Source organism: Bos indicus, chromosome 8 (assembly GCF_029378745.1).
Source record: "Bos indicus isolate NIAB-ARS_2022 breed Sahiwal x Tharparkar chromosome 8, NIAB-ARS_B.indTharparkar_mat_pri_1.0, whole genome shotgun sequence".
In the NCBI taxonomy this organism is placed as follows: domain Eukaryota; kingdom Metazoa; phylum Chordata; class Mammalia; order Artiodactyla; family Bovidae; genus Bos; species Bos indicus.
The window spans coordinates 25470614-25498062 of NC_091767.1; the positions used below are offsets into that span (position 1 = coordinate 25470614).

The 27449-nt window shown below is 42.0% G+C and overlaps 1 protein-coding gene across 4 annotated transcripts in view; it reads right to left on the reverse strand.

Moving 5' to 3' along the window:
• Window positions 1-27449, reverse strand: part of ADAMTSL1 (ADAMTS like 1) — a 1120558-nt gene that overhangs the window by 198209 nt on the left and 894900 nt on the right. For all 4 annotated transcript variants that reach the window (XM_070794493.1, XM_070794491.1, XM_070794494.1 and 1 more), the window contains one exon: window positions 21012-21141. In XM_070794493.1, coding sequence (XP_070650594.1) covers window positions 21012-21141 — 130 coding nt within the window. The remainder of the gene's footprint in view (window positions 1-21011; window positions 21142-27449) is intronic.

Here is a 27449-nt window from a genome sequence, read left to right on the forward strand (position 1 = left end):
AAGATTTCTTTCTGAGGTAACTGGTATCTTTTTAGCCAAACATAAACAACTCAATTCATTTCTATCATGTTCAGGAGGTAGAGAGAAAGAATAAAAACTTCTTTCAATATTTTGGTGAGGGGACGTCCCTGGTGGTTCAGTAGTTAAAAATCCACTGTGCAATGCAGGGGACGTAGGTTCGACCTTTTGTCAGGGAACTAAAATCCCACATGCTGCATAGCAGCTGACCCCGTGTGCCGCAACTAGAGTCTGCATGCCACAACCGAACATCTCGCGTGATGCAATGGAGATCCATACGTGGCAACTAAGACCCGACACAGCCAAAGAGATAAATTAATAGAAAAATAGTTTGGTGAGAAAATCCTTTCTTATTGTAGTGAAGAGTATATTTGTCCACCTTCAGCCATTGGGGTCTCTTACTCTGCCGCCTGATTCCAGCTCTAGTGCCTTTTGAGCACTGGAAAACTTATCCAGGGACTATTACCAGGCCCTCTTATAAGTACCTTACATAAATTAACCCATCAATATGCACAGAACTCCACTGAGATAGGTATTATTTCATTCTTATCTTACAAACAAGGAAGCAAGGACAGAGAAGGGTTAAGTGACTCCACTCAAGGGCACATAGTTGATAAGTGGCAGAATCAGGATTTGAACTTAGAAGTCTGGCTCTCGATCATACATTTTGACTCATTATATGAGTTTCTGGAGTCCACCTGTTTATCATACACACTGAATTCAAAGTCAAGAAGCACTACGTTTTCAGGGTTTTAGTTTGAGCTCTGCTAGCCATGGCTACTTGGGCAAGTCACCTTTGACCTGTGTTCCTTCACAGATAAGATAAAAAAGATTACATTCTGGGATTGTACAACCCCAGTCACTAACAGAAACTCATTTGCCAAATTTTTAGATTCTAGATGAGTCTGTCAAAACTCCTTACCACTCTCTGGCTTTTTAGAGTGTAGAGAATGACACCCTGTGATTTCTTGGTACTGACACTACTGACAGACCTGATGGGGAAGTGATGAGGATTCAGTGTCCACCAAGCTCTTCATGTGACCGTGATGCCTCAGTCACCAGAAGTCAAAGAGTCCAGCTTCCAGGAAGTGCTTGGCAAAATTGTCCACAACAAACAAGGATTCCCAATAACACCTGAAGAAGGTGGACTCAATCCATCAGCATTCTCTGCCAAGGACCTGGGCATGAGAATTTGTACTGGAAATCCGTCCCATGTATCACCATTGCAACTGGCTTTTCAGGAAGAGACAGTTCTTTGTGAACAAATAGGTGCATTTGATGTTCAGAAAACCCATCCATTTCAGAGACTGGTCTGTCCATAGGGAAGGATTTGGGGTTCCCAAATGCAATAAAGAGCAAATAATGAAACAATTATCCAATCGGCATATACGTCAGGATAGGTTTACACCACATTACCTATGCTCAGGGAATCTGACATACATAAGGATGAAAAGATGCAGGAAGATGTCATGGCCAAGTATGTAAGATATCAATACAATACCTTCCTGTGTGTCAAGAGAGAGGAATACAATCCGTGGATTCACTTTCTACACCTACGCAGCTGCAGACGTGTGGTGAAAAGCAGTCCACATCTTACCAACCTTGTTCTGCACACAACCCTCCTGACGGAGTTAGGTATGCAGGGGTGAGCTGGAAAACAGCACTTTTCTTTTCTAGATCAAGGGCGGGTCAAGCAGCCTACAGGTGGTTTCGCTTCACACCACCATGGGTCAGTTATATCGTCAACCTCCATTACATGAAAGATGAAGTGCATGACAGTGCCTACTTCCACAGAAGGCCTCTCTAGGTGTGCCCAGGATGGGTCGTCAGAAGGCCTATGAAGCAGCGGGCAGGTAACATAGGAGAAATAGGAGAAAAATGGAAGCGCTCCCGGCCCCCAAACTGTCATCTTACTGTCTGCCCCCAGTTGCAAACAAACAGCCAACCACTAGTACCAACAAGAAAAAGCCACGAAATCAAACCTCACAGAGGGGAGAGTCTTCGGCTCCATTATCAGCCTCTCCCCCACATCGTAATTTTGGCATCATTTTCCTCACAAAAAGAGCATTGATAAGTGGTACCTGTCTAGTTGTGGTGGGTTTTACATCAATAAATACCTTGCTTATAACAGCTTCCTTCTGTGAATTTTCCATAGCTTGATGAAGCTTACCATTGTACAAGCTCTGGGCATTGCAATCTTTGATTTTGCCGCCTCGCTCGTCTGCAAAAGGAGTTGAGGCAGTTGAAGCATGGTCCCTGGGTGGGGGTGGAGGTAGGGCTGGGATGGGTGATAGACCACACACAGAGGTTTTTTTGATTCCAGGAAACTTCCCCAGTAAATGTATCAGTGATGCACAAGCTTCATTTTCTATTATTCTTAACTCAATTTTTCCAAAAGCATCCTGAATGCATTCGGCAATGATCTACAGAATCCACCCCCAAACACTTTTGACTGAAATAAAAGAGAAACCCGTGTCTAGCATGTGGGGTTCTGCCAAGGCCAGAGTATACATCTCTTTTTTGTTTACTCCTTAAACCTCAAAACAGCTCGAGTTTCAGTTCCCAGACCAAGATTTCTCTGTGATATTGCTGTTTCTGTGTATTAAGCCAATCTTCCAATGACTTCTGCACAATAAGCAAGTATCTGGATGACTGATTAGACAGCAGGAGCCTGAAAACGAACCCTCTGGAGTATCTTACAGGGCAAAAGAGGAAGAGGTGGCTTAAAAGATGAAATAAAGAGAAATATTCAGTATCTTGTATTTACATGACACTAAGTTACACAGAATTCAGAGAACTTAGGAAAACTGTATAATCCAAGAGCTCTTGACCCTGAGTTTACAGCTGAAGGACATGGCAGGGCATTAGTGATTCATCTGTTTTTCAGAGTTTTCTACCATTGCCTGAAGATGCAACACAAGTACATTGCCCTATGTCTTGGGTCCTCTCTTGCATCTCCTGAGTCAGGGTACCTTGGAGAAGACAGGGAAATTACAGGAAAATGATCAAGTTCAAGTTCCTGTGTTACCCATGGGGACAGTGATCCAACAAAGCTGCTAGTAAATAATCTGACCTATTTTAAACAGTTGGAATAGTTGTTTGTGCATTACATTGTTACGTCAGTTTCCTGTTAATTGAGAGCAACCAGAAAATACTCTTGTAACACATTATTGACCATGGAACTTTTTCAGAAACTAATGCCTGTGGCTGGTGATCTGTTATGTGAGCATTGAAACGTCTCAAATCAATAGCATATGTCTTTAGTCAATAATGTAGAGAAGGAAATGGCAACCCACTTCAGTATTTTTGCCTGGAGAATCCCATGGACAGTGGAGCCTGATGGGCTACATTCCATTGGGTCTCAAAGAGTTGGACATGACTGAGCGACTAACACTTATTCAATAATGAGATAATACAGGGGAATCAAGCACTTTCAGGCTCATCCAGAAGACTGAAAGGGGACAGAAGGCAAGACATAAAGCTGTCCAAATGGCTTCTGAAGTACCTGGATTAGGACTTTAGGGGCAATATCTAAGTAGTATATCAATAATATGTTTGAATAGAATTTTAGAAACAATACTTTGATATCTATAAGAATGAGACTGAGTGAGCTCAGTGGTCACCTTCTCTGGGTCACCCTCCCCAGTCTGGATTAGATGACTCATCTCAGTGTTCCTGAGGACAGTCATTCATTTCTTTGCTATTCCTGTTATGACTGTGCATTGTCATGATCACATGCATGCATTTGCGTACTGGCCACCCAGTTAGCTTCCCAGGTGGCTCAGTGGTAAAGAATCCACCCACCAACGCAGGAGCTGCAGGAGATGTGGGTTCAATTCCTAGGTCAGGAAGATCTCCTGAAGGAGGGCATGGTAAAACACTCCAGAACCCCATGGACAGAGGAGCCTTGTGGCCTACGGTCCATAGGGTCGCACGAGTTGGACATCACTGAAGAGACTTGACTTGCACAGACACAGGGAGCGAAAGAGTTGAAAGAACTGGGGTCTTGGCACAAATGGTTGAGAAAGGTCATTTGAGAATTTTGGTACTAAGAGGGCAAGGTGATTAGGATTAAGTCTCTGGGGGAGAGAAGAAAGAGGTACTAAGAAAGAGATGCTCAGAGAAGAGAGTGGTGCAGAAAAGGAGACTGGGACCCAGGGTTGTACAGAGGACACTGGGGAAAGAGAAGTATGTGTGTTTGTAAGAGAGTAAGGGTGTTGGCAATTTACAACACAAACAGGCCATCCGTTAAGCACAAGCTAAGCCAGTGGTTGTTCCTCGTGGCAGAGCAAAGATGCAAAAGCGCCAAGGGAGCCACTTGTGTCTCCCAGATTCATATTTCTAGGCTGAATGTCTCTGGATGACTTAGTATTTCTTTGTAAAAGTGTTTTCTTAGGAACTGAGTGCTTTCCCTAATGACTCAGTGCTGGGTTTTAACACTCACTTTGGGTCTACTTGATCTTTCTTTTAACATGGTTCATTTCCTGCATATTTGGTTTTGTCCTGAGACATGTGTGCTTGAAAGAATTTTTCACTATCCCTTAAGCGCTAGCTTTTACCAAGAGTCTAGTTCTACCCTTGGCCACCGAGAGTCTGAGATGAAAGCTATCTGTTGCAGATAAAGAAAGATGGGACTGTAAATTTGCCTGTGATCTTCACTATGCTTTAATCTATTCCATACTATGGGGCGAGGAGGACTGGTTCTCTTCACCATGTCAATTCTCATGCCTAGAGCTTAATGCCTAGAATAAGACAGGGGATGGTCAGATAAAGAGATGGGAGGAAGGTAAGGACCGAGGGACTGGACGGGGAAATGGAGGGAGGAATGGGGCATGTAAACATCTTTAATAGAGGCAAGGACTGAATCACAAGCTCTTTTGTAACAGCTTTGGAAGTAAATTTTGTTCCAATCTGAACCCGCCACCAGCTAGTTACATGATCCCTCTAAAGATCCAGTTTCCTCAGCTGTAAAATTAGGACAGGAATAGTAAATCCTCATAAAACTGTGGGGAAGATTAAACAAAATAATGTATAGAAAGTGATGAACACAGTGCCTGACAACTGTGAACTCCCAGTAAATGGAAGCTATTAGGGCAGCCCCACCTTGCTCAAATGGCCTGTGAAGATTAACAAGGATGTGGGGGCAAGATGTCCTTTACTTGTCTGTACCCTGGACTGGCTTTTACTTCTTTCCTTCTCTCTCCCACAAGTATTTGAGGAGACAGCTGGGTGGAAACAACACTGTTTATATAAACTCTCTGATTTCTCCCTGACTTCTCACAGGCTTTTGTGACCGCCAGGACACAGCTGCTCATTTCCAGGACTCACACCTCACTTGCCCACGGGCCTTACTTCCTTCAGTCATGTCACACAGGATATTAACTTTTTAGGGACATTTGGGCTCTGCCTCCTCCACTCCCACTTCATCAGCTCATTGCTGTTCTTACAGAACACACGTTAATGGATTAGGTGTTAAAATAAAGTGGAATATCCCAATAATTGCTACCTTTTGCAGGAGCAATAGAAACCATGAGAACCAGCTGTTGTGTTTTCTGTTCTAGATATGACCAAGAGATGGGGCGAGGGCTGTACTGAAAGATGCCTTAAAGCCTGGCTCTATCCATACCCTCTACCTTACTCTGCTCCCATAGTAGCTGGTTAAATGTAGGAATAAACTGCAATGGCTATGAAATAAACATGAAGGTCTTTTTATATCATACACTTTCCCAAATAGGGAACTAAGAGGGATGGCAAACTCTTATTTTTTTGAGCATCTATTTTATGAGGTAGGAATTAGCTGAGGGTTTTACCAACATGACCATCCTCACAACCTCTCCCCACTCTGGTTTAGACAATTATATTTGCTTTACAGCTAAGGACAATGGAGTCTTGGAGAGGTTAAAGGAGCCGACCTAAGGCCGTAAAGCAAATACGGGAGCCAACATCTATCTGACCTCAAAACCCATGATTTCTCCCTAATTCCATGCAGTCTCCCTATTCCTGGTAGGGAATATTTAACTCTGGCATTGCCAAGTCTCCTATGGTTCTTATCCTGAAGTCGTCCCAAGTACTCTCAAGATTTCTATAAGCAAAAATATGGTGTCTGATAACAAAAAAAAAAAAAAGAAGTCATGCTAAGATGATAATAAGTTACCAGAGGCACATACTATCACAGCAAACCATGGCTTTGTTATTTAACACCACTGCTGAAAGTGGAATAAGGGTCAATTCTACGTGACCTGGGTAAAGGGTCCATTGTGGCTCTTTGAATGACATGAGCAGTGACCTGTGACGGGCCAGAAAGGTGGTTGTGTCTACCCACTTGGGAATCAGAGTTGACAGCAGTAAGTGACAGAGAACGCACCACCCTCCAAGGTTCTAATACACAGCCAATCGCTTGTGTATGTGTGTGTCTAGGCCAATAGATAGTGACTCCACCAGTACAACTAGAAGCCCTACTCAATACTCTGTGATGGCCTGCATGGGACAAGAATCTAAAACAAAGAGTGGATAAATGTATATGTATAACTGATTCACCTTGCAGTACTCCTGAAACGGACACAACACTGTCAGTTAAAAACAAAATTTTAAAGGAATACTTTCAAACCTCAAAAAACAAACCAACCAACCCCTTCTTCCCCAACCCCTCCCAACAACAACAAAAAACCCCTAGAAGCCTCATGAAAAAGCAATGAGCATTTGGTGGGACTGGGAGCTGTGTTAATGTAGTAACAGTCATTCTAGGCTTTTCTGTGTCACTAACACAAACACCAATCAAAATTCCTTGTAGTCCTGGTAGAGATAATTAGGCACGGTGATGAAGGGAAAAAAAAGAAGAATACTAATTCACCACAGGAAAAGTAGGAGTTAGCGGGACTCTGCTTTGGACAGATCTTCTGTGACTGTGGCAGACAACCTGAGAACTTCCTGACCTTGGATTGGCGCCATAAAGGGAATAATATTTCCAGAGCAACAAACTGTTTCCGAATGGTATCCTCCAGATTTACTGGGCACAAATCAGAGCGTTCTCTCTTTCACACCCTCATTATTTATTTTTGTGTGTGAAGGCATTAATTAACCCTGCAGCCACATGTGCTCAGATGCGTACGACTCTAGGTGACCTCAAGGACTGTAGCCCTCCAGGTTCCTTCGTTGATGGAATTTTCCAGGCAAGAATACTGGATCAGGTTGCCATTTCCTCCTCCAGGGGATCTTCCTGACCCAGGGACCGAACCGTCATCTCCTGTGGCACCTGTGCTGACAGGCAGATTCTTTACTGCTGAGGCACCTGGGGAGCCCTTCAATCCCTCATTTTTACGTTGCCTAAAGGTCTCATTTTCTCTATTTCTTTCTCCAGTCTTTTCCCTACTTCTTTGTTTTCCAAGTTTAAGAAACATAGCAACAGAGCAGATTTCTAACTCAGAGTCATAGAAAAGCTCTTCATCTCAAATTGCGCGAGGCCTCCTTTCAAAATTTCCAAAGAAGGCATTGGGTACACTTAGGCAGCAATAATTCTCATTTCAAAGCTTTGGCTGAATCATTGCTTGCCTTTAAATTGTTACTTCAGGACGTTAGAAGCACTGGATTATAGGGGAAGGCAGGAAAAAAAAATAGAAAAGATTTACTCTGAGAGTCTCCACTCTTTTGCTGATTGATTTGTAAGCTGGAAGGTTTGTGAACTGTAAAACTCCCATGTTTCATCACCACATCCATAGCAGAAAGCTATGTGGTGGTGATATTTCCATCCCCATGGTACTTATGAGCAATGGGATCGATGACTGGTTCAAATAGGTCAGCTCTTAGAGCAGTGAAGAACGCAGGCTCTAGTTTAGTTTAATAACTATCTTTAGAAGAGTAGCACTTAAAGTACCCAAGATGAAAAAAACATAATGGCTTCTCCAGGACCATTCCCCACACTCTGTAGGCTGTACCTGCTTCAGGGAACAAAGTGTGTTTGTTCATCCCTGTTTCCCCAGCACAATGCCCAGCACAAAGGAGGCAATCAATAAATATTTGTTCAGTGGATGTTGAATGAAGAGAAGTTCTAGTTACAAAGCACTACAGTAAAGAGCACTATAAAATTCTAAATCCAGGGATGAAGAACATTCTGTATCCTTTTACATGTGGACAAGAGACATTAAGGAATTCTACAAGTGACTGAGTGAGTGAAAGTCGCTCAGTCATGTCTGACTCTTTGCGACCCCATGGACAGTACAAGCTCCTCCTGTCCATGGAATTCTCCAGGAAAGAATACTGAAGTGGGTTGCCATGCCCTTCTCCAGGGGATCAAACCCAGGTCTCCTGCATTGTAGGCAGATTGTTTACCATCTGAGCCACCAGGGAAGCCCTAAGGCAGTCTACAAACAATCATTTCAGCGTTTCACCATCCTTGTTGTCTGAATGCTCTCGGCTACATTTTTCTTATGGAAATCCAATTCTTGTTCCCCAGTAGACTTCTCCTGGCTCCTTCATTTATAGTTAAAGCCAGTTCCCGTCTTGTGACTAATAGAGGTGCTTTGTCTTGGGGACTTAAATTTGACTTAATGTAATTTTCCTAATAGAATTCGCTTTTTCTTTCTTTATTGAAAAGCTTCAGTTCTGCAGATAATTATCACAACCCTCAAGGACCACAGAATGTCAGAACTGGAAGGGCCTCAAGGATCAGCTGGCTGTACCTCTCATTCTCTCTTCTGGGGACATCCTTCCTTAAGGCTCTATTCTCCCGCCAGGTGGACGGGCTGAGCCCACATCACACTAGGTTGAATGTGGAAGATACAAAATGCTAACATACCTAGGACAAGAGGTCTTTATTACTTTTGATGAAAACAAAATGATGCAGAGCACACTATTTATTTATGATATTGAACGAGAAAAAGAGCAGATGACTATTAGATAATAAAAGCTAGCCACTGTTACTGCTTTAGCTCTGTTGGATGAAGAGCCAGAGCCATCTTTCTCCAAGCAAATCTGTCTGTTCCCCTCCCATTTCATTCTCCTTAATGGCTCTCTGCTGCCTGTATGACATAAAAGTCCAAACAACTTAGCATTAAGAGCCATCCTGGAGCTGGCCCCTGCCCACCCTATAACACTAGCTTCCAGTTCTTGTTCTTTCCTTTGTGTCCATGCTTTTCTTTCTGCCTGTAACGTCTCTTCCCTTCCTTCTTCACCTGGGTGACTCTTGCTTCTGTGTTATGATTCAGCATGGGCAGTGCCTCCTCCAGGAAGCCTTCCCTACTGCCTCTTGCACCCACAGAACCCTGTGTTTGGTTACTGTTTTGAAATCTTCCTCCAATAACCGGTAACTCCTTCAGAACAGATTTGGGTCTTCTAGTCATTTCTGAGGACCAAATACAAGCAGACTGCTGTGCATGAAGATACATAGTGCATTTTTATGTTTTACTGAATTGAGATGTGAAATGCTTTCTGCCATATTTTTTTATGCAGAAGGTTAATTTCAGTCAATGGTTTGTATAAGGACTTTGCCAGAGTCCAGGAAGAATTAATATGGTCTAAAAGGCTGTGTAACCACATTGATGTTAAGAAACCAGGGAAGCTTCCCTCTCCTGTCTTAACTGAATGGGTTCTTTTCCCTAAGGCTGAGGTTCTATCTTTATGGAATTAGCCATTTGTGCTTTCTGGAGACAAGATGAGAAAGTAGATCCATTCCCTTGATTTTTACCACATATTCATGCAAAAACTACATCTATGCTTATAGAATAACTTCTAGTACCAGCAAAGCTCATTTCACAAAGGTTTGCAGCTGATATCCCAGGGGATGTGTAACCATGGAGAGGGCTCTCATTAGGAAAATCGAAGATTTACGCCCCAAGGTAAGCATACATGGGATGCTTACCCTTGCTGATGTCAAAGTGCTGCTGGGGACAAATCTGATCACTAAGCCAATACATTCCTGGGTAGGGAAGTAGCAGAGACTGCCACTGGGCCAATCAGACTCAACTGCTAAGAAACAGGTCTTGGCAGATTCTTCTGTTGTAACTTGTCCATCAGTGGAAGAAAAGAGAGAGGCAGTATAATCATACATCTGGATTTACCAAAGAGGATGACAATAGTAATAGTATTAGCTCTCTAAAGGCGCTTGAATATGGCCTTCAAATCTGGACTCAATTTCTGTGGATGCTAGTGAGCTTTGGTGTGCTTTTGCTTTAAGCACTTAAAAGTTAGTATGGACACAGCCAAAAGGCAGCATATGGAAACTTTGGGAACTCAGCAGAAGATAAACCATTACTTGGAGAGCATGTTGAAACAGAAACCCTTAAAACAAGTTGTCTAAGGGGACAGTCCCTGTAAAGCTTTGAAGGTTCTATGATGTAAATTATAACGTGGTTATGGTAACACCTTCTGCTCTAGCCATTTTAGGCAAATGTAAAAGAAAATTAGAAATTGGAAATTATTTGTGGCTCATCCGTGTGGGTTTTGTTAGCGTGCAATAAAACAGGCATTCTAAAGTTTGCTTTTAAAGGAGAGACTGTGACCTTGAAGATGATTTTTCTTAACTTTCTCATTTCTGTTTAGGATCCTTAAACTTCTTTCATGGTTCTTGCCAATTCTCAGAACCACCCTAGATCTGAGAAAAGGGAATGGGGTTGGGGTGGGGGACAGAAATCAAGTACTGTTCCTGGAATTATGAGCTTTTTTTCCCCTTTTCACTGTTTATCTATTCCACACCACTCAGCTGTTCTCTGTTGCAGAGAAATAAAAGTTTAGTTTAAAAAGTATGTTAGAACAAAGCTGCAGAAATTGCCTGGAATTTCCTTCATTTTCGGCCATCTGGCTTTCATTGTGGACTTCTCTCCCCTCCTCCACGTACGTTTACCAAATCTTTTCAACACACACTGGCTGAGCTATCAAATGCTTATAATTAATAACAGTCAGACTACTTTTTTTTTTTCTTTTAAGGGAGTGCTTTCTGCCTTTCTTTGGGCTGCTCATGTCATAGCTATTATAAACTAGGGAGATGGTCAGTAGAGCTTAATTATTAAGACTTAATGGAATAAGAAAGAAAAGCGAATCAAACTTGAGGTTAAGTCCTGAATACAAACTAAAAATATTTCTTACTAAAAATGAAAGGGAAAGAGAGATTAATTTTTCTGAGTGCCTGCTATGATCCTATTTTAGAGATGAAGAATTTGAGAACCCAAAAAGATATATGACCTCTTGAAGGTCATATAGCTAAGAATGACAGAGCAGGATTCAAACACAGGCCTTAATCTACCTGTGGGGTTTTATTTTGGTGGTCTCGGGGATGGAGAAGATATTTGGTGTGTGTTATTAAGCAAAAATCAAGTTGCCAAACAATACATGTAATATGACCGCACTTACAAAGGGAAAAGAATCTTATATATTTGTATATGTTCATGTATGTATACAAATGCATAGAAAAAGGTCTGGAAAGGTACCAAACCATGAACAGTGATAATCTCTGGGGAGAAGAAGGGTGTGGTGCTGCAGAGTATTGTGGTGAAAGGGCAGCACGCGCCTTTATTGATTACTTCTGCGGTGCTTGAGTGTCAAAGAATGAGAATATTCATGAATACTTGTATAATTCTAATACTTAGCTTTTTAATTAAGAACAGGGGGCAGATGTCTTTCCTAAAGACTGATCTTGGCTCCTGTTTGCATATTTCTCCCTTAAGCAGGTCTAACCTACCAGAGAAGGTGGGCAGGGTTGTGGGGGTGGTGGTGGAATGTGGCCTTCTAGACACACATTATTGAGAGGATGGTAAAGACATTTAAAATAATTTTTATTCTTTGTACTGATACCTTCTTTGCTACCAACTTGGATGCAAAATTCTCACAGGTGTCAGCTCATATGCAAAAATGGTCCTAATTTCTTCTGGCCAATTGTAGGCCAGGTTGTTAAGGAGTTAATACCAGTCCCTGCTGTGCTATCTTCTAATTCTCCTGACAATCACACCCCTTCCTGGGTAATGCTAACCATGCACTCAAATTCCATTGTGCACTCCATGCACTCAAACTCCAAAGTTGTGGACATAACTTTGAAGACAACTCCAAAGTTGTCTTCATATTCTTAACTTTGGGGATATTTTGCCATACATAGCTGCTACCATAAAGGGTTACTTATACTAAGATTATTTATGTTTTAAGTTGTAAAGCCTTAAACATAAAGAAGAGACTAATAATAGCATTTTTAGCACTACCTGGTGGGTGGGAGAGATAAGATAAGAGGGATAGAGAGGAGAAAGTGAAATGGGGTCCAGCTATTATCAGGGTCTAAGCATTACTATGGGCTTTCCAGGGGGCTCAGTGAAAAAGAATCCACGTGTAGTGCAAGAGACATGGGTCCAATCCCTGCGTCGGGAAGATTCCTGGAAGAAAGAAATGGCAACCCCCTCTAGTATTCTTGCCTGGGAAGTCCCATGGACAGAGGTGCCTGGCAGGCTACAGTCCATGGGGAAGCAAAAGAGCTGGACGTGACATAGCAGCTAAACAACAACAAAGTATTACTGTGTAAAAATTTAGTCCTAGTCCTTATACTCATTTATTCAATAAGCACTTTTTTTTTGATGTGAGCCATTTTTAAAGTCTTTATTGAATTTATTATAACATTGTCTCTATTTTATGTCTTAGTTCCTTGTTCGCCAGGCAAGTGAAATCTTAGCTTTCTGACCAGGGATTGAAAATGTACTCCTTGCATTGGAAGGTGATCTCAACCACTGGACTTCCAGGGAAGTCCCATCAATAAGTACTTAATACACATCTACTATATGTCAGACATTATTCTAGGTTCTAGAAACTATCCTTCTAGGTTCTAGAAAGATGAATATAAAGGAGGATTAAAACATGAAGCTGATAGCAAGGACTTCAAAATCTAGTCCTCTTACATACAGATGGCCAAGAGGCACATAAAAAGATGCTCAATATCATTAATTATTACAGAAAAGCAATGAAAACTACAGTGATGTACATTTCACACCAGTCACAATAACCACCATTAAAATGTCTGCAATAATTAATGATGAAGAAGGTGTGGAAAAAAGGGAACACTTCTATATTGTTGGTGGGAATGTAAACTTGTATGGCTACTACAGAAAGCAGTATGGAGGTTCTTTAAAAATTAAAAATAGAACTACCATATGATCCAGCAATCCTATTCCTGGCTATGTATCTACAGAAAACTCTAATTCAAAAATATACATGCATCCCAATATTCATAGCAGCACTATTTACAATAGTTAGGACATGGAAGCAACCTAAAGTGTCCTTCAACAGATGAATAGATAAAGAATATGTGGTATATACGTATGATGGAATATTGTTCAGCTGTGAAATGATGCCATTTGCAGTATCATGGATGGACTGGAAATTATCATACTAAGTTAACTAAGCCAGACAGAGAAAGACAAATATCATATGATATCACTTATGCGTGGTAGCTAAAAAATGATACAAATGAGCTTATTTACAAAACAGAAATAGACTCACAGACATAGGAAACAAACTTATGGTTACCATAGGGGAAAGGGTGGGCAGAGATAAACTGGGAGTTTGGGATTAATATATATAATGACACCACCCTATGGCAGAAAGCCAAGAGGAACTAAAGAGCTTCTTGATGAAGGTGAAAGAAGAGAGTGAAAAAACTGGCTTAAAACTCAACATTCAAAAAAACAAAGATCCAGGTTTGATACACAATACTGGATGCATGGGGCTAGAGCACTGGGACGACCCAGAGGGATGATATGGGGAGGGAGGAGGGAGGAGGGTTCAGGATGGGGAGCACATGTATACCTGTGATGGATTCATTTTGATATTTGGCAAAACTAATACAATTATGTAAAGTTTAAAAATAAAATAAAATTAAAACAAAACAAAACAAAACAAAGATCATGGCATCCAGTAACATCATGGGGAAACAATGGAAACAGTGACAGACTTTATCTTCTTGGGCTCCAAAATCACTGCAAATGGTGACTGCAGCCATGAAATTAAAAGATGCTTGCTCCTTGCTAGAAAAGTTATGACCAACCTAGATAGCATGTTAAAAAGCAGAGGCATCACTTTGTTGACAAAGATCCATGTAGTCAAAGCTATGGTTTTTCCAGTAATCATGTATGGAAGTGAGAGTTGGACCATAAGGAAAGCTGAGCACCGAAGAATTGTTGCTTTTAAACTGTGGTGTTGGAGAAGACTCAATAAATCAAACCAGTCAATCCTAATTTAGGAAATCAACCCTGAATATTCATCGGAAGGACTGACGTTGAAGCTGAAGTTCCAACGCTTTGGCCACCTGATGCGAAGAGCTGACTCATTAGAAAAATCCCTGATGGTGGGAAAGATTGAAGGCAAGAGGAGACAGGGATGACAGAGGATAAAGATGGTTGGATGGTATCACTGAGTCAGAGGACATGAGTTTTAGCAAGCTCTGGCATATGGTGAAGGACAGGGAAGTCTGGCATGCTGCAGTCCACGGGGTTGCAAAGACTTGGACACGACTGAGTGACTGAACAACAATTACTATACAGAAAATAGAGATGTACAATACTGCACATAAAATAGATAAACAACAAGGACCTACTGTATAGCACAGGGAACTATACTCAAATCTTATAATAACATATGGAAAAGAACATATATATATAATAACTGAATCATTTTGCTATACACTAAACTAACATAACATTGTAAATTAACTACACTTCAATAAACAAATAAAGCTAATGGAGGTGATGGAATTCCAGTTGAGCTCTTTCAAATCCTGAAAGATGATGCTGTGAAAGTGCTGCACTCAATATGCCAGCAAATTTGGAAAACTCAGCAGTGGCCACAGGACTGGAAAAGGTCAGTTTTCATTCCAATCCCAAAGAAAGACAATGCCAAAGAATGCTCAAACTACCACACAATTGCACTCATCTCACACGCTAGTAAAGTAATGCTCAAAATTCTCCAAGCCAGGCTTCAGCAATATGTGAACTGTGAACTTCCAGATGTTCAAGCTGGTTTTAGAAAAGGCAGAGGAACCAGAGATCAAATTGCCAACATCCGCTGGATCTTCAAAAAAGCAAGACAGTTCCAGAAAAATATCTATTTCTGCTTTATTGACTATGCCAAAGCCTTTGACTGTGTGGATCACAATAAACTGTGGAAAATTCTGAAAGAGATGGGAATACCAGACCACCTGACCTGATCTTGTGAAATCTGTATGCAGATCAGGAAGCAACAGTTAGAACTGGACATGAAACAACAGACTTGTTCCAAATAGGAAAAGGAGTACATCAAGGCTGTATATTGTCACCCTGCTTATTTAACTTTTATGCAGAGTACATCATGAGAAACGCTGGGCTGGAAGAAGCACAAGCTGGAATCAAGATTGCCGGGAGAAATATCAATCACCTCAGATATGCAGATGACACCACCCTTATGGCAGAAAGTGAAGAGGAACTAAAAAGCCTCTTGATGAAAGTAAAAGAGGAGTGTGAAAAATTTGGCTTAAAGCTCAACATTCAGAAAGCTAATATCATGGCATCCAGTCTCATCACTTCATGGGAAATAGATGGGGAAACAGTGGAAACGGTGTCAGACTTTATTTTTTGGGGCTCCAAAATCACTGCAGATGGTGACTGCAGCCATGAAATTAAAAGACGCTTACTCCTTGGAAGGAAAGTTATGACCAACCTAGATAGCATATTCAAAAGCAGAGACATTACTTTTCCAACAAAGGTCTGTCTAGTCAAGGCTATGGTTTTTCCAGTGGTCATGTATGGATGTGAGAGTTGGACTGTGAAGAAAGCTGAGGGCAGAAGAATTGATCCCTTTGAATTGTGGTGTTGGAGAAGACTCTTGAGGGTCCCTTGGACTTCAAGGAGATCCAACCAGTCCATTCTAAAGGAGATCAGTCCTGGGTGTTCTTTGGAAGGACTGATGCGAAAGCTGAAACTCCAATACTTAGGCCACCTCATTAGAAGAATTGACTCGTTGGAAAAGACTCTGATGCTGGGAGGGATTGGGGGCAGAAGGAGAAGGGGACGACAGAGGATGAGATGGCTGGATGGCATCACCGACTTGATGGACATGAATCTGAGGGAACTCCGGGTGTTGGTGATGGACAGGGAGGCCCGGCGTGCTGCGATTCATGGGGTCGCAAAGAGTCGGACATGACTGAGTGACTGAACTGAACTGAATAAAAAGTTAAATCTGCACTAAAAAAAAAAAAATAAAACCTAGTCCTCTCCAATAGACAGCTACTATTTTTTTAAGTGAGCTTTCTTGGTAGCTCAGCAGTAAAGAATTCTGCCTGCCAATGTAGGAAACACATCGGGATCTTCCCTGGGTCAGGAAGATCCCTTTCAAAAGGCAATGGCTTTTGAAGAATACTGACTCCAATACTCTTGCCTGGGAAATCCCAAGGACTGAGGTACCTGACAGGCTACAATCCACGGGTTTGCAAAAGAGTTGGACATGACTTAGTGACTTAATAACAATTTTTTAAGTGTCCTAAAAAATGCAGGCAGTCTGTGCACACGTGCGCACATACAAATTGGAACAATCAGAATACCTCTTACTTGAGAACACAGTCAGGCATGAGAATTTATTTGCCTCAACCTGGTGAAAGCTGGACATGTGCTTCTGATACCAGCTCTGCCAATCACACAGAGGAAATCAGATGGCTAGTTTCATCTCAGAGAGACAGCCCAGATAGGACATGCCTTCTAGGCCTCTGGTATTCTCTGTGTGATCAGATAACCTGACCATACACGAGAAGAAAAGTAGCTTCCTACATGGTGCTCAGTAAGGCAAATAACTTCCTGGAAAAGCTACTTCTCTTAACCAGCACCACCTCTAAGAGTCATAAGCCCAATGACCAAGACTTGAACATCACCTCTGTATATCCCACCAAAAATGCTATGGATTTTTCTATTTTGAATACGTGGACATCAGCATGAGCCAAGAGCCTAAAAGACAGGGTACAGAAACTTGGAGCCCATCAGGGAATACGCTGAACTGTGCAGGGAACGCTGAGCCATGCACAAGAAGAATTGTGCATCAGTGATTTAAATTAGTCCCCAGTGAATAGAAGGTGCATGGAAAAACAACACACTGCTACACTCCTACTAAACACATTTTCAGATACATCTGACATAAACATTCAGCAGGAGAGGTTTTTTTCCCCTCATGTCAGACTGAAATATTCCACAGGAGATACACCTCTACCCAGCTCTCATTTTAAGATGAAACTCTGCTTTGGCTCTTGGATGGGAGGTGAAGAGAGCGAGTCATATCAGGCCATTCTGGCCCCTTTGTTGTTTTGACTAGCATCATTCCACAAAAGCTCAGCTGTGTACAGTTGGCCGAAGAAAACCCTGGCTGTGCCCAGTAAGATGTTCTGCCCTTCAGTCTGATGGTTTGCTGGTGGAAATTAAAGCCCTGGGTTGAACTGGAGCAAATGAAACAATGTTAAACCCAACAAGAGTCTTTGTTTTCCAGTCAGTGAAAAGGTCCTAGAGTAAAGTAAGCTCATCTAATTTAACTATAGTCTGTACTTAGAGGATGGGAAGTAACATCTTGTGTCCTATTTCTTCTGCTGTCCCAGGAAGGCAGGGGTTTAGTGGCTGAAAATCCCAGAAGATTTTTAGTTTGTCCCAGGTACTGACTCCTTGGGCTTGCCTCAGGTCATCACGGCATTTGGATGTCATCACACCACTGAGATGTGGTTAGAAAGACCCTCATGCTTGTTTTTAAAGTGTTGGTAAACAAGCAGAATAGCACTGATATCGATTATCAGCACAAAGCAGCAGCCGCAAATGCTCCTGCCTACAGAGCCATGAAGAGCTATGGGATTATTTGAACAGGACCTGGTGACCTTGGATCGTTTTGTATAGCTAGTTCATTTTGCAGATGTGGACACAGATGGGGCAGGCATCTTGCTCAGTGCCACACAGCTAGTGGGTGGCAGAGCTAAAACAAGAACCAGGGCTTCCTGATCTGGTAGCCAAGGTGCCCAGAGGCTGTTCTTCCTATATCCCTTCTGCTTCTTCCTATATAGGAGGCTGTAGTCAAATAGAGGGGTCTGGACTTCTTGCCCACACAGTTAGGTCTTAGATTCACTGACAAACAGTGAGGTAAGGACACAGAAGTGGGCAGACACAGAAAAAGTATTCTCAGAATTCCATGCACTGGATCTAGGCTTTTTGTGGCCCAGCCCTTGACTCTATTTTACCTGCTGTTCTCGTGGGTGAGGTGCTGCTCCAAGCAGTGGCTGAGTGATTTTCTGGTTGCCTGAGAGGATATGGCACTAATGGTCCCCTTTACTTCTACACTTAAAGAGGGATCAACAGAACAACTTTTCAGATCAACAGACAGAATAACTCTGGTGATGAGCAGGAGAGTGTCACTGTGGGATTGTGTGCCCTGAAATAATCTGAGGAGGCCTGCAATCTGTATCTTCTAATCCCCAAAGAAAGGCATCTAATTGAGATCTTAACAACCCAGATAATCACGAAGGTATGATCACTCACCTAGAGCCAGACATCTTGGAATGTGATGTCAAGTGGGCCTTAGAAAGCATCACTATGAACAGAGCTAGTGCAGGTGATGGAATTCCAGTTGAGCTATTTCAAATCCTACAAGATGATGCTGTGAAAGTGCTGCACTCAATATGCCAGCAAATTTGGAAAACTCAGCAGTGGCCACAGGACTGGAAAAGGTCAGTTTTCATTCCAATCCCAAAGTAAGGCAATGCCAAAGAATGCTCAAACTATCACACAATTGCACTTATCTCACACACTAGTAAAGTAATGCTTAAAATTCTCCAAGCCAGGTTTCAGCAATACGTGAACCGTGAACGTCCAGATGTTCAAGCTGGTTTTAGAAAAGGCAGAGGAACCAGAGATCAAATTGCCAACATCCACTGGATCATCAAAAAAGCAAGAGAGTTCCAGAAAAACATCTATTTCTGCTTTATTGACTATGCCAAAGCCTTTGACTGTGTGGATCACAATAAACTGTGGAAAATTCTGAAAGAGATGGGAATACCAGACCACCTGACCTGCCTCTTGAGAAACCTGTTTGCAGGTCAGGAAGCAACAGTTAGAACTGGACATGGAACAACAGACTGGTCTTGAGAAACCTGTTTGCAGATCAGGAAGCAACAGTTAGAACTGGACATGGAACAACAGACTGGTTCCAAATAGGAAAAGGAGTTTGTCAAGGCTGTATATTGTCATCCTGTCTATTTAACTTATATGCAGAGTACATCATGAGAAACACTGAGCTGGAGGAAGCACAAGCTGGAATCAAGACTGCTGGGAGAAAATATCAATAAACTCAGATATGCAGATGACACCACCCTTATGGCAGAAAGTGAAGAACTAAAGGGCCTTTTGATGAACGTGAGAGAGGAGAGTGAAAAAGTTGGCTTCAAGCTCAACATTCAGAAAACTAAGATCATGGCATCCAGTCTCATCACTTGATGGCAAATAGATGGGGAAACAGTGGAAACAGTGTCAGACTTTATTTTTTGGGGCTCCAAAATCACTGCAGATGGTGACTGCAGCCATGAAATTAAAAGACGCTTACTCCTTAGAAGGAAAGTTATGACCAACCTAGATAGCATATTCAAAACCAGAGACGTTACTCTGCCAACAAAGGTCTGTCTAGTCAAGGCTATGGTTTTTCCAGTGGTCATGTATGGATGTGAGAGTTGGACTATAAAGAAAGCTGAGTGCCGAAGAATTGATGCTTTTTGAACTGTGGTGTTGGAGAAGACTCTTGAGAGTTACTTGGACTGCAAGGAGATCCAACCAGTCCATCCTAAAGGAGATCAGTCCTGGGTGTTCATTGGAAGGACTGATGTTGAAGCTGAAACTCCAATACTTTGGCCACCTGATGCGAAGAGCTGACTCATTTGAAAAGACCCTGATGCTGGGAAAGATTGAGGGCAGAAGGAGAAGGGGACGACAGAGGATGAGATCGTTGGATGGCATCACCGACTCGATGGACATGGGTTTGGGTAGACTCCAGGAGTTGGTGATGGACAGGGAGGCCTGGTGTGCTGCAGTTCATGGGGTTGCAAAGAGTCGGACACAACTAGTTGACTGAACTGAACTGAACTGAATTGACTGAGAAGTAAGACAAGCAGTATTAGCTTGACCAGAAAGCTATCATTAATTCTTAGAGGCAACACATTGCTTCTTGTGTGATACTCTATAGAATCACAAGAAATATCCTTCAGTAACAGCAACCCCCTTCTCATCTAGGATTTGATCTGGGAACATTCCTCATCCCATCAGCAGACTTGCAAGACTGGCTTTGGTTCTTTAAATGTCTCCCCTTGGAAACCAGAATCATAGATGAGATGGTTGAGCTTCTACAGAGACTTCAACAAGTATCTGAAGGCAAGTCTCCCAAGACACCATAAAATTGTGTGGAACGAAGCAGTGACTGCATTGATGAACTAAAACTCAAGGTTGGATAATAATGAGACCCAGGCAGGGGTGAACAATGAAATGCTCTAATCGATTTTCTGCATGTGAAATGACACATGCACACTCCAGAGCATGCTATAATGAATCTGCATGGTGTGTGCAGAGGCATTTCATGGTGGCTCAGTGATACCACCCAGATCCTTCAGTTCCTGCAACCCACAAGCCGATCTGTTATGAGGGTGGGAGGGCTTGGGACACAGGCTGAGAGGTGGCAAAGACCCTACCTTCTGTGGTCAGTTCACGTTCCCCTGGGAAGAAAGCATCAGTGGAGCCCAGGCACATTCCGGCCACACCACGGGGCCTTCCTTTGTGCACGGAGCCTTCTGGACCTTGAGCATGATCGCTGGGCTAGAATTCCAAAGCCCTGGTTTCAATTAACTTTAAGTGGATTTGACTAAGAGTTTGAACTGATACTAATTGGTTTTCAAAACACTGGGTAACAATAAGCGTTCTGATCTTGCCCACGGACAGACACACAAACCCCATTCTGAACACACTCCTGGGCAGCAGGGTGGCTGGCGCACCCCTTACCTTGCCGGGCAGGGATCCAAACTGCAGGATTTCAGAAGCTGGGGGGGCCGCCGGCTGGTCACGCACAGGTTCTCATCCACGGGCTCCCGGGTCTGTTTGTTCAGGCAGCTCACCACAGCCTCCTGGACACCTGTGTACAGATGACACCCATCAAGGCCAGAACAGGCATGTGGGGGGTGAGCAAGTGTAGACAGGCAGCTGGTGGGAGGTCTCTGAGACTGGGAAGACTAGCTGCGTGTCAGGCAGTTGAAAGCTTGTGATTGCCCATCTCGTCAGGCATCAGTCTGTCTGGAGAAAGCACTCAGGAGTTTGTGCCCCTTAAGCAGGGCAGCTCTCCCATTGTGGGGGAGGCTGCTACCAAGACTGCTGAAATGCTTGAAAAACCACCACCCAGCTATGCAGCTGCCCAAGCTGAAACAGGATAATTTAAAGCAGAAGGAGAGCAGGGTGACCAAAATAATGACCCCAAGACTTCACACATTATATTTTAATCAACAGGAGATGACTATACTTGGAAGGCAGGCCCAGAGCCACATGGATAGCCAGCATTCTGTAAACTGCTATGCATCTGGGGCTTTGCATCCAGTGCTTTTCTGGTTTCCTATTGAATTTGGTTCATTTCTTTAGTGACTTAGAGCTGCTTGGGGTCTTCCCTGGTGCTCAGATGGCAAAGAATCTGCCTGCCTTGCAGCAGACCTGAGTTCCATCCCTGAGTCAGGAAGATCCCCCAGAGGAGAGGACACGGCAACCCACTCCAGTATTCTTGCCTGGAGGATCCCATGGACACAGGAGCCTGGTGGGCTACAGTTCACGTGGACACAAAGAGTTGGACATGACTAAGCAACTAACACAGGGCCACTTGGGAAGTTGGAGCAAAGACAGAGAGCAAGATACCTAATGATGGCATTCATGGAAGACAATGTTCCTACCACTACCCACGCACCCCTGACCACAGACCTAGTAAAATAGGAGTTTGAGGAGGGACTGGCATATAGTCACTTGGTGGGTTTTCATGGGGCGGGAACACATGTAACCTGATAATACAGTGTCAAGACATTTCACCCTGCTTCCCAAAGTCATGACAGCAATAGGAAAAATTCATAGAGTGCACATTATTAGCCAAGTACTGAGGCAAGGAGCTTGACATGCCCCATTCAAACCTCTCAATAACTCCACAAGACTCTACTTTATCCCCATTTTACAGATAAGGAAACAGGCTTAGAAGGGTGAAAAGACTTGCTAAGCTTACAGTTGATAGATGATGAAGTGGCACTGCGTGTGCTTTAGCACTGGAGCTTTAATGACTGAAAACATTGACATTTAAAAATACTATGAGGCTGTTATAGCTGCTGGAGATCTTCAGGAATAACCTACACATTTCTCTGGAATCATTTCAGCAGAATTCAGTTGAAAGAAGAGAAACAGGACATTCTTGATAATTTGCTGTTAGTCATTTATAGCCATATATGTGTGTGTGTGTATAAGCATATATATATATTTATACATTCAGATAAAGATATCTGTTGTTAAACATTTGTATATGGTTATGGCAGAGTATGTGACAACCCATAAAATTAGTTTTATGTATAAATACATATACACTTTCTTTTTAAAATTTTCTGCATTGCTTCATTAGGTAGTACCTAATATAGTACAACTGACCTATCACTTTCAGGCCTGTTACTCTCTTCCTCCTATCTATCCTATGTTCCCCCAAGAAGTTCTCACTCCGATCACAGGCACATGTTTCCCGAGGTGATGTTACACTGACTTAGAAAGGTCACTCACCAAGACCATCATTTAAAAAGTGACATTTTAAAGTCAGAATCAGAACTGCCTTTTTTTTTTGGATTAAGTCTGACAAATCAAACATTAAAAAACTGTCACAGTATTTACCCTGTAGCTGTGAATGTCAGTTTTCTTTGTTCTAAGCCATTTTGTGAGCTTTAAAAATTTAATTTAAATATATCACAGCCAGTTCAGGGTGGAGCATTGGAGATTTATGCTAGACATTAAAGATATTCCATCATATTCTGGAATGCTGACTCCAGGGTGTTCTCCTGGTTGCAGCTGGGATGAGCCTCTTGAAATTCATGGTATGATAATATAGCAAAACATTTCATAAAAAATTATTGGTATCATCGTTGATACTTCCCACTGGAATAGTCTGGCATTATTAAGGTCGTGACGACAAGCTGTGGACAAGGCGAACTACACCATACAGAATCTAGAGCTGTGATTCTGTTCGAAATTAAGGTTTCAATTCATCTGCCGACCTGGTAGTATTTCAGAGATTCGAAACGTTGCTCTAATATAAAAGATATTTTGGCTTTAGTCAGCTATTGAAAAGCTCATGAATTTGAGTTAACAGTACCTGAAGGAGGAAGTGATTACACAGTTTTTGTCTCCTGTCTCATATGAAAGGGCTTGCTTTGAGGGGAGGGTCATGTGTGGAGGGGTATATTAAGTGATGTAACCCGTTTCCCCTTTGTGAAGCCTGGTTTATAGAACTGATGTCCTTCCAAGCCTGCATGGAATGGGGTTGCAAGGGTTAAAGTCTCTACACAGGAAACCTTCTGAGACACATGGAACAAGTTTATGTGACTCCACCGAATAATCCTAGTTCAGGTTAAAAATCACCTTTGGGGTGATTTTTTAAAGTTGATTTCTCACCTTTAATTGCTGAGATTCAGAAGCATTCCAGAGTTACTACCTTCTAGAAGGATGGCCTCATGATGGTTCAGGGCTCTGTTGTCATAGCATTCCTGGGTGGGGCCTGGGGTGGTGGCGCCTAAGGGCAGAGCTCTGTGTAATGAAGGAGGATCTGGGACCAGCCCTGTGGTCAACACAAGACATTTTTGTGGCATGAACGAATGAGATGCCTAAAGGGCAGGGTATTCCAAAGCACAGTGTGCAATTTGGGCCAAGGTGGTGGGAATGGGGACCTGGAGGAAGCGTGAGAGAGCAGCCTGGGGATGGCGGTGTGGGAAGGTGAAGAGGGAAGATGTCTGAAGACTTCACCTGAGCTCACAGTCTACTTGGCTCAGGGCAGTCAGGCAGGCTTGAGAGAAGTTAACTCATCAAGTGTATACTCTTTTCAATGGGATAACTCACTCGCCCAGAAGGACATTGTAAACCAACAAAGAACACACACTTACCCAAGATCTTTTCTGATTCTGAGTTTTCTTTCTTGACAGAGCAAAGAGAGAGGATTGATAAGGAAAAGGGAACAAGAGAGAAAGGATTTCACCTTTTAATATTAATACTTGCTGATGTCAGCTTCAAGTCTTCCCTCAGCTAGACTTTAATATCAATTTTACCATTTAAGAGATCAACAATACAGCTGTTCAGGTTCAGATCTGCTGTCCTTGACTACACCTATCCATTCACATATGGGAAATTAAAATATAACCAGGAGATGATAGTGGGACCCGGGACACAGGTCTGAACAGATTAGGCTCACTTTCCATCTTTCAGAAAATGGAGTTTTCATTGTTTATATCTCCCAAAATAGCATAATTGCTACCTAATATTTGATGAGAACTCAGGGAAATGCAGCCATCAGCTACAGCCTAAATTACTAACACGTTCCTTCTGGTTACTACCTCTACTGGGTGAAAGGTAACTTCTGTGTCTATCCAATTTCATCTTTTGAGATGGCAAAAACAATAAAATTAGTATAACCTCAAATTGATTTAAAATCTGTTAATCCTGCACATTTTTTATTGGCTTCAGCGGAATGATTAAAAATGTCTTCAGCCTTGTGGGTTATATTTTGGTGTAGATCAAAGGTGATAATACCATAAAATGTTACTGCCAAACAATGACTTCAAAATATACACATCCTATACCCGGAAACAACCTAGATTGTCCATTGACAGATGAATGGATAAAGAAGTTGTAGTACATGTATACAATGGAATATTACTCAGCCATAAGCAGGAACACATTTGAGTCAATTCTAATGAGGTGGATGAACCTAGAGCCTATTAGAGAGTGAAGTAAATCAGAGAAAAACAAATATCGTATGTTAACACATATATATGGAATCTAGAAAGATGGTGCTGATGAACCTATCTGCAGGGCAGCAGTGGAGATGCAGACACAGAGAATGGACTTGTGGACACAGGTGGGGAAGGAGAGGGTGGGACGAATGGAGAGAGCAGACTGGAAACTTATCTACTGCCATATGTAAAACAGATAGCCAGTGGGAATTTGCTGTATGACTAGGTGGGAGTTGGGAGGCAGGTTCAAGAGGGAGGGGACATATGTATACATATGGCTGATTCATATTGATGTATGGCAGAAACCAACACAATATTATAAAGCAATTATCCTCCAATTAAAAATAAATTAAAAAAATTTAATATACATGTCTTATATACTGAAATAATTTTTTAGTGTGTTTGGGCATCATATGGATTATATGACCCAAGCATATTTTCACCACTTTGGCATTCTCAACTTTTAACATTTTAGTCAAGATATATTACCGTGGCACAATGACACAACTATAAGTAAGCATGCACAGTTGTTGACAGTTAAAGACCTAAGACATTTCAGGAACTTTCCCTGCCTTGGATATAAATGATGTACACTTTATGTTATACAAATATCTCCTCAGATCCTATAAGCATAGATAAATTGTATATGAAGCATACAAATATTATTTCCAAATCAATATATTCTGAAAACATTTTAAATGAAAAACAGTTCACACACTCTCAGTGATTTGAATTTTATGCCTCTGGTTAGCAGAATGGTTAGAATTGTAAAGATAAAGGTATCTGGTTATTTACATGTTCCACTAAGGCATCTTTTTCCCTATCTGCTCATAAAGTTCACTTGGCTTAGATAATCATAATAGAGGGCAGAAATAATTTTTTTCAAAGCACATTTGTTTCAGACAAAAGATCATGATCATTCAATTCAGATGATCATGGAAACTGGGGATAAACACACACCATCCGAAATCCTGAGTAGTTCCTTATATTGCAATGAAGCAACTGCAGCCACTGGCTATGTCCTTTCCATCTGACCTTTTAACTTGCTTGGGCCCAGAGATCATCAGAGCTTACTCAACATTTCTCCTTCATTAAACATGGGAGAAAAGATGTCCTCATTGTGAGTGGTGGGCGCCCCCAGCAACATGGATGAGTAGAGTTCCAAGAAACTGTCTTCCAGAATCAGATGGAAAATTTTAGGTTTTAAAATAACAGACTCTCCATGAAAACACTTAAGAACTCCACGGTCTGAAATTGGAAGACTTAGAAACAAATGAGAACCTCAAGGTCAAGACTATTAAATGCTTACAAAGTGACCTGATGGAGAAAATTGATTCTCTGCTTGTACTTGTTCCACTATCCATTCCTTTTCAACTACATATGAACAATTTGGGCACATGTATTTTTACATTCCCAGCAATGACAAAAGATGCTTTTATAAAAGAGTTTCCCAGATGTCATGGTTTAGAAGACAGTTTGGGAAATCATTTTAATATAGATATTTTTATACCAGTTAAGAAAGAAACTTTGCTGGGAATGCAGATCCTTGATGTGACAAGAGGGGTTATTGATAGCTAGGGAGGGAGATCTGATGGGAAATCAGCCAGCCTTTCCTTGCCTATCAAAATCTCTCTTGGGAGTATATATGGGAGTTAGTAGCCATATGGTGGTGGTTTAGTCGTTAAGTTGTGCCCGACATTTTGTGACCCCATGGACTGTAGCCTGCCAGGCTCCTCTATCCATGGGATTTTCCAGGCAAGAATACTAGAGTGGGCAGCCATTTCCTCCTCCAGGGGATCTTCCTGACCCAGGGTTGAACCAGAATCTCCTGCATTGCAGGAGGATTCTTTACCAATTGAGCCACCAGGGAAGCCCAGTGACCACATTTCCATTACTGTATTTTTTACAGTAGTACAAAAGATCATAATCTTAAAGAATTAATTATTGACTTAAATACCTTCTTCTCCCACTATTGTTTCATCACTAACACCTGAAATAGAAAAATGACTGAAACTGTTATCACCATGGACTAGACCTAAGAGAACCAGATTAATATACATGGAAACATTGAACACTATTTAAATAATATTCATTCAGTGATAAAGCTTCAGGAACTCTCTAAGTGTGTAAAGAAGTGAGGTATGATGCAAGGACCCTAAACAGAGAAATAAACAGCAGGACTAGTCCCAAATATCACTGACTAGATGTGTGATCTTGAAAAAATCACTCAGCTCTCTGTATCTCAGTTTGCACATCGATAAAATGGCAGCGGGATCAGCTTTAATCTTTAAACTCCCTTCCAGTTCCAGGTAACCTCAGTGTTAACTGTCATTATACATCCTTTCCCTTTGTCAACAGATATTACTTTGGCGACCAGCTGAGAAAGTCAGAGGTGGCGTACTCTGTCCTTGGGAACAACAGACGGTTTTGTCCT